At 44.8% G+C, this 8,323-nt stretch overlaps 1 protein-coding gene across 3 annotated transcripts in view; it reads right to left on the reverse strand.

Moving 5' to 3' along the window:
* MEIOB (meiosis specific with OB-fold) overlaps window positions 1-7,457 on the reverse strand; it is a 33,496-nt gene extending 26,039 nt beyond the window's left edge. For all 3 annotated transcript variants that reach the window (XM_082362927.1, XM_082362926.1, XM_082362925.1), the window contains exons 1-2: window positions 7,280-7,457; window positions 2,064-2,140 (exon numbers count right to left, since the gene is read on the reverse strand). In XM_082362927.1, coding sequence (XP_082219053.1) covers window positions 2,064-2,132 — 69 coding nt within the window. In that variant the 5' untranslated portion in view covers window positions 2,133-2,140; window positions 7,280-7,457. The remainder of the gene's footprint in view (window positions 1-2,063; window positions 2,141-7,279) is intronic.
* Between the last annotated feature and the right edge of the window lie 866 nt (window positions 7,458-8,323).

The raw sequence follows: 8,323 nt of genomic DNA on the forward strand, positions 1-8,323 counted from the left end.
ACTTAGTATGTTTCTACTTTATTTTCAATCATTAGGTGGAGCACAGTAACTGCCCTATGCTATCAGTCCTTACTGAATTCATTCAAAGCACATGTATAATGCAATTTAATTTGCCATGGTCTTCAAAGCTTTCTTTTATATAGGGTTTTCTAACAATCCACATAAAATTGCTTAGCTTCTTAATGCAAACATGCTGGACAGTAACATAAATTAGATTGTAACAAAACTTGCATATTGCTGCTAATAAATCTAAGCTCTGAAGTCCTAGATCTTAAACCTTAAAGATATTAACATCTTTAAAATTTTTAATGTTCTCTTCAGTGACAAAGAAAAATTAAGTATTTTTTAAATGCTTTAAGAAATAAAAATAACTACCTTTTTCTGAAAGGATGAATTTATATCACTAATTCTAGCAACTGATTTCAACCTTGCAATAATCTGTTACATTTAAAATACATTCAAGGACTTCCCTGGTGGTGCAGTGGTTAATAATCCGCCTGCCAATGCAGGGGACACAGGTTTGAGCCCTGGTCTGGGAAGTTCCCACACGCCACGGAGCAACTAAGCCATGCACAAAACAAAGTGAGCCTGTGCTCTAGAGCTCACGAGCCACAACTCCTGAAGGCCGCATGCCTAGAGCCCGTGCTCCCGCAACAAAGAGAAGCCACCACAGTGAGAAGCCCACGCACTGCAACGAAGAGTAACCCCCACTCGCTGCAGCTAGAGAAAGCCCGCGCACAAAAACGAGAACCCAACGCAGCCAAAATAAATCTGAAAAAAATGTAAATAAAATACATTCAAGCTTTTAAGACTACCACATCCTAGCTGAGCTATTAGCTAGTCTTATTACATTTAGACACATTGCTATTATTTCTTTAAATTCCATATGCATGCAGATCTCACTGAATTTTGTTGGGAAAACAACTAATGGAAATATTGAGTAAGATTTTCTAACTGAAGAGGCAATTAACAAATAGTTTACCTTTCAAGAAAAATTGTAAAATCAATAATTATTTTTAACATTAATAAAGTTTAAATTGCAAATTATTGAAGTTATATGTAAATTTATCCCATTTTAAGAAATCTGATTTGCAAATTCCAAATGTAAACAGCAGACTGCTGGGGGTAGGAAAAGTAAGGCAGTATGATAATTGCTTTACAATGAGTTCTTCACCTTATAAGATGATTCCACCTAGATTTCTTTTAAATAAATAACAATCTTGGCATACTTGACATGACTGATTCCCCCAGAACCCCTTCCCCCAAAATGAATTTTCACATAATGATTTCAGAAATACATCTTTTGTGTACCTTTATCTCATAAAAGCAGCATAATAGCAAGTATTTCAGTATATAACTTGTACAATTTGACTAGAGAATAGATACTGCTGAACGACAATGTTTTAATTTTATAATGCTAAATTTGAGTACTTACTAAATATTTAGTTAAAATATAGTACAAGGGCTTCCCTGGTGGCGCAGTGGTTAAGAATCCGCCTGCCAATGCAGTGGACAGGGGTTCGATCCCTGGTTCGGGAAGATCCCACATGCCGCAGAGCAACTAAGCCCGTGCACCGCAACTACTGAGCCTGTGCTCTAGAGCCTGCGAGCTACAACTTCTGAAGCCCATGTGCCTAGAGCCCGTGCTCTGCAACAACAGAAGCCACCATGATGAGAAGCCCACGCACCGCAACAAAGAGTAGCCCCAGCTCGCAGCAAGTAGAGAAAGCCCCTGCAGCAACGAAGACCCAAGGCAGCCAAAAATAAATAAATAAAATAAAATATAATACAAGTAAACTTTTGATAATTTTTAACAATCGCTAGTCATATCTACAATCTCCTAATCCATAGACAAAAGAAAGATTAATTTTCATTTAGCTGGCATAAATACAAAGAAGTTTAGGAGTGTTTAATATCTAACAATCACTAATGCAGTGAGTATCTGTATACTTGTCAATTATACAAGCACGTGTTGAAACGAATCAATAATGTTGACATAATGTAATATTACCACCTAAAGTTTCAACAGAGATCAAATGAACCACTACACCGCTGAAACCTACCAGATTAGCCATATTTGGATGCAGGTCTGAAAGTGCAGTAAAGTTCTTTGATGCAATGGAGTTAGCCATTCTTTTACCTGCATATTAGAAAATATAATTTAGATGCATAAATTAAACAACTGAAATAAACCTTGAAAAATTCCAAGACTGAAAAAAGTATTTATTAGGAAAGTACTGGATATTCTACTCATTCTTTGGGAAAATTTTATGTTACAACAATGAAATGCAAGTTAGATTCAACCTGTAAAAAGCATGTTTCAAAATGTCCTTTTAAAGTTTTGAATGATATAGTTAGGTTTCAATTTTTGACTTTCACTTTTCAAAAAAATAATTTAGCAATATTTGAGCACCCTGCAAATTTAGTTTCAGATGAGAGATGATTCAATGGGACATTTGCAGATTTAAATATTTATTACCATAAAGCCTACTTTAAAAAAACATAGCAAAACTCTATTGTAACCACCTCGAATCATGCATTTAGTTACACTGTGTAAGGGGATAGGTAGTACTTTATCCTCACCTCTGAATGGTAAGTAAGCTCCATCAGGGCAGAGGTAGCATCTTAAAAATTTTTTGTATGTGCATTTCAATGCTACCTTGCACATAAAAAGCACTCAATAAACAAATAAATGAAATGGTGGCTTGTCCCTCCATATCATCACTAGAAAAGGTTTTAGTGTAATAACAACTGTCAGCTACACCAAACTAGCAGATTTACTGCATTTCACTTCATATTACGTGGCCTTTTTAACAGTGAATGACCTCAGCTACAGGCTGCACTTTCAGGACATGTCGCATAATACAAGTTTCAGGAAGACTGTGGAGTTAGTCAAATATGATTATGAATTCCAGCGCCACTAGTTTGTAGCCAAATGTTTTGAATTACTGAGCTTTAATTTTCTCATCCACAAAATATGGATAATATTTACCCTCCAGTGTTGTTGTGAGAATTCAAAATAATGTACGTAAGGTGCCTAGATGTTCACAGGCTCTTGACAGATGAGAACACTGCTTTTCATTCTTATCCAATGTAGCAGCTTCTGCATTCAAGCCAGAATAAACAATGGGGAATTAAGCAGCCTTAAGGTCCTACTTATTCTTCAGCCTAGTCTGATCTCGCTTACTATGCAATTTCAGTCTCTGAAATTCTTGACAAACCCTGATGGATTCATTCATTCATCCATCCACTCAACAAACATTTATTGAGAGCCTGTCAAGTGCTACACACTTGAAGTTAGAGAGGAAGAACTATTCAGTAGCCAGATTTTGTGTAAAAACACTATCCATCTACATATTGAGTTCTCCAAATTTTTACCCCTTAATATCTCTTGGTGGTTATTGACTTACAAGTGATATCACATGAACTCTTTGAAGTTCCTTCACTTTCTACTATTATTCAAAATATATGGTGATATACCTTAGTGTCTGTCTACCAAAAAAATGACAACTTGCTTCTCTACATGGACATTTTGAGAAATACAAAATTAACATGAAATAAAGAGCTCAATATGGTGATACAGAGATTACACCATTCAAGAGCAACTACTGTCCCTTCTACTTTCCAAATATATTTTAAATATCTCCTTTTCTCCATCTCCAATGCCATCTCCTCAGCCCAAGGCTCAGTCATTCCTCATCTAGAGTACTGCAATTATCTGGTTTTTATACATAGTTTATTCATTCAACATGCATTGGTTGAGTGTCTGATATGTATCAGTCCCTAAATCAGGATGGGGGGTGGTCAGAGAGGAGCAACGAAAACAGAGGGCCAGATGTGGGACTAGAGATGTATACAGCCTCAAGGCCACTGACTCAGATACTTGATAAGGGTAAAAGTAAAGAAGAGGTGGTGGTGAAACTAGTCTGGTTAAGGTAACATGATGGCAATGTAACAGGTAATAGTTGTGGAGTGTCTACTATGAGGCTGACCCTATACTACAGACACTAGATACACCATGACCATCTCTGACAGCCCCCCAACCCAGGTCTCCCAAATTCCCTTCCCTGAGTTCTGTGCCCTCCTCCTACTTTTGAAGGGTTACCTCCCGCCTGGATCAGAGCCCAGCCTGGCCTGGCCCATTCCTCCCAGGGCCTTCCTGGTCCCTTGCTTTAGGTTTCATGAGGGCATGGTAGGGCCCAAGCCCCTCATGCTCCTACTTGCTAGAGCTTTCCTCCAGAGGACAAAGCTGCACTGCTTGGTCCTTACTCTCGTTGTGGCTCTGGAAAAAGAGAAGGGGACTCTGGACCCAGAAAAGGAAGAGGCATTGCTAGCTGCTGGCTCTGACCCACAGGTCAGCTGAGGCTGTCAGTCAGACCCTAAGGGCAAACCCCACCAACTTTCTGATTTTGATGCCATGGTCTCAAATTCTGAGCAGCCCAGAGTGAGTCAGAGTCCTGGGCCCAGGATGGAGGAGTTGCGAGCAGAGGGCTGAAGGGGGCAATTCATAAACTTTGCTGACATTTTTCCAGGGCCAGGAAGGAGTGTGTGTGTTTGTGCCTCCTGTATGTGCTTTCCATTCCTATCAGTACAACAATTATTCACGGAGGCCTGTGTGCCAGGTGCTGTGCTGGTGCCCTGGAGCTACCTCAGACCCTGCCAACAGAAAATTCCATTACCGGACTTCCCTGGTGATCCAGTGGCTAAGACTTCGAATTCCCAATGCAGGGGGCCCAGGTTCGATCCCTGGTCAGGGAACTAGATCCCACATGCCTCAACTAAAGATCCCACATGCGGCAGCAAAGATCCTGAGAGCCACAACGAAGACCCAGAGCAGCCAAGTAAATAAATGTTAAAAAAAAGAAAAAAGAAAGAAAGAAAATTCCCTTACCATCCACTCTGTCATCATTAACCTTTCCTCTCTTTCACCGCCCAGATCCAAAACAATCCTTACCAAGTCCTGCCAATTCTCCCTCCTAATTATCTCTTGAATCTGATCATTTCCCCCCATCTCCCTGACCTTACCACCCTCTGCTTCCACTCGTGTCTCCTCCATCTCTTCCCCACACAACTGAGAATTCTTTAAAAACTTAGATTGTCTCTCCCTTGCTTAAAACTCTTCCCAGTTGCACGCAGTTAAATCCAAACTCTGCTACAGTCTTGTAACGCCCAGCTGATCTGGCCTCTGCCCGTCTCCTCCTCATTTCACATTATTCCCTGCCTCCCACACCCCCCACCCCCATTACCACTCTCCAGACACCGCGGCTGCTCTCCTTTCCACAGATGGGACCTGGGGCCTTGGTATACACAGTTCCCTCTTCCTTGAGCATCCTCTCCAATGCCACCCTCACATCTTCCCAAGACAGGATCTTCAGCATTCTTTGGATCTCAAAGAGAAGACTTTCCTACTACCCTCCTTCAAGTATCCCCCAGCCTCTATTCCCTCTCTTAGCATTCCTAATTCATAATTGTTGCTTGTGTGCTGTCTTTCTCCCTCATTACAGAGTGGGGTCTATGATGATAGGGCTGTGCCTTATCTTGCCCCCTTTTGTGTCCTACAGTGCCTAGTTTAGTGCATCATGCATAGGAGCTACTGGTTATTTGCTGACTAAATTAATGAATGAGTCCTAAAATCAACCTGATTTGTAATTTGAGAATAATATTGCTATAATTAACTTTTTGGATAAATAGAACTTTAGTTAACAGCTAATTTTACATTTATATCCAGCATTTAAATTATAGAAACAAGTACAGTTTATATCCTGCTATTCTAGATAAATAGAGCTTTCAAAGAGCTCAGCAATGATGGTCCTATAATTTGCTATTTTACTCTGTGCTGGGGCTACTACAGAGAAGTCCTCTTTATGTGGTTATTTCTATACATGGAAATCCCGCCAAACTTTCATCACAAACCAAAGATTTTTTAACAAACTTTGACAAAATTGGTCATCTCTCACAGAGGGGAACAGTTGCTCAATTATCTTTATAAATCCAATTCAAAAAAGTAGATTTTACTCCTTTTACTGCTTCAATGGGAACTCAGCAAATTTTGCACTTTTTTTAAGTTTTTTTTTTTTTTTCCCGGCCCCATCGTGCGGCTTGTGGGATTTTAGTTCCCCAACCAGGGAATGAACCAGGCCATGGCAGTGAAAGGGCCAAGTCCTAACCACTAGACCACCAGGGCACGCCCTGTAGTTTGAAATTCTAGAAGAATGCTTGTTAGTAACCATTCAAGGTAGTTTCAAATTTTCTAACTAAAAGCTGTTTTGAAAAAAAGAATGAAGAAGAGAAAGAGAGAGAAAGAAAGAGAGAGGGAGGGAGGAAGGAAGGAAGGAGAGAAAAAAAAAGGAAGGAAGGAAGGAAGGAAGGAGAGGAAGGAAGGGAGGGAGGGAGGAAGGAAGGAAGGGAGGGAGGAAAGAAAGAGGAAACATGCATGACTTGCATTCAAATACCATTTCCCAAAGTTTGTCATTTCATGCCCTCCTCACACTTTTGCACCTTATAGATGAGAAGTCCAGCGCTTGGCAAACAGGGATTGAAAGCGGTCCCTTTGAAACTCTGAGGTGAAATGCGACTCTCCCTATTCACTCTATGTTTTAAAATGTATTCTGAAGATTCCAACTCTATGACATTTCTGGAAAAGGCAAAACTATAGAGACAGCACACCATCTAAAGTTGCGGGAGGGAGGGGTGAGTCGTGGGTAGGGAGTTTCCGAGGCAGTGAAACTGCTCTGAAGGATCCTGTAACCCTGTGTGTCCTCAGGCATCTGTCAAACCCACAGAATGTCCAACACGAAGCGCGAACCCTAACGTAAGCCAGTCTCTGGGGGGAATTCATTTTTGAGTCACTGCAGGACGTGGGTATATATCCCGCATGATTACACCCCCGCGTCTGCACTCGCCGCGCTCTACGCGGACGTCCACACTCTAAGGTGTTCTGCGTGTTGCTACGTGACTGTGTCCCCGCGTGTTTGGACTAAAAGCCGACGTCACCTGCCCACTTCGCATCCGGGCGTGTCCTACGAACCCTAACCCGCCGGCTTCCACCGCGCGGGGAGACGGGGGTGGCCCGAGGGTCGGCCAGGACTCGGGGCCGGGGGCTCAGAGGCGCGGGCCTCGCCTTCGCCACCACCTGCCAAGCGCGCGGGCAGCTGGGAGGGGAGGCCGCTCCCACCGCGGACGCCGCAGCCCTGAGATCCGCCCTCAGGAGCGGACGAGAGCCAGCCATCCACCGCCCACAGCCGCGCGGGACCCGCCGCCCGCCGCCACCGGGCTTCACCTCAGGCGTCCGCGCCGGCTTCTCCCGGGAGCGCTCGCTTAGCCGCTCCTCGCACCTGGACAGCGGTCCACCACACACAGGCCCCGCCTGGCCGCTTCTCCACAGCGCGTTCGGCCCACAACCCAACAGCTCGACTACCGTCGCGCGAGGAATGCCGCGCGACCGTTAGCGCAGGCCCCGCCCCGCCTCGCGCTGGCCCCGCCCGTCCCGAGAGCCGACTCCACCCACGCCGACTCTGCCCCGCCCCCGCCGACCTCAGACTTCGACCCCGAATCCGCCCCTCCCCGCCCCACGAGCTTCGACTCCACCCACGCCCGGGCTCTGCTCCGACCCCCAGCTCCGACCCCACCCCCGCCCCGCCCCGCCCCGCCCCGCCCCGCCCCGCCCCCGAACTCCGATTCCACACACGCCCTGACACCCCCAGAGTTCTAACTCCTATCCAGCCCCGCCCCTGCGCCCTGACTCCGCCCTCGGCCCTGCCCTGTTCCCTCGGGCCGCCTTGAGGTCCTCAGTCCTTCTGGAGTGCGGGTCATGAGGAGCGAGACTCCGGGAGGCTGGGCGCGAGTGGTTCCCGTTTCTTTCCTTTCCCGGGGGCCCAAGCCTGTCCTCCAGACTCGAGGACCCTCCGGGGCGGGAGTCCGGGGTGCTAAGAACCAGGCGCCCAGGAAGATGCTGGGGATCTTTTCTGCTGAAACACGGCAGAAATGCAGGAGGCGTTGCTATAGAAAGTGCAGCAGCTGAATGCACACCTACAAACAAGTGCTAGTGAAACCGGGGAAATCTGGAAAAGACTGGGTGTGTCTACTTCAGTAACCTAGTTGTGAGCTTGCAGGATGTTCTGATTGGGGAGAAGTGGATCAAGTGTAACAGGGATCTCTATTATTTCTTATACTGCGTGTGACTCTATCTCAAAAGAATAGTGCATGGAAGGAAAGGGTGCATGATTGCTCATAAGGTTTTTAGAAGGGGAATGGGTGCTGGATGCAGACCCTGTCACCTGATGGGGGAGTGTAAAGGAAGGCCAGGCTGCTAGAACAATAACGA

This window comes from Balaenoptera borealis (assembly GCF_965194805.1).
Source record: "Balaenoptera borealis genome assembly, chromosome: 16".
Lineage (NCBI taxonomy): Eukaryota > Metazoa > Chordata > Mammalia > Artiodactyla > Balaenopteridae > Balaenoptera > Balaenoptera borealis.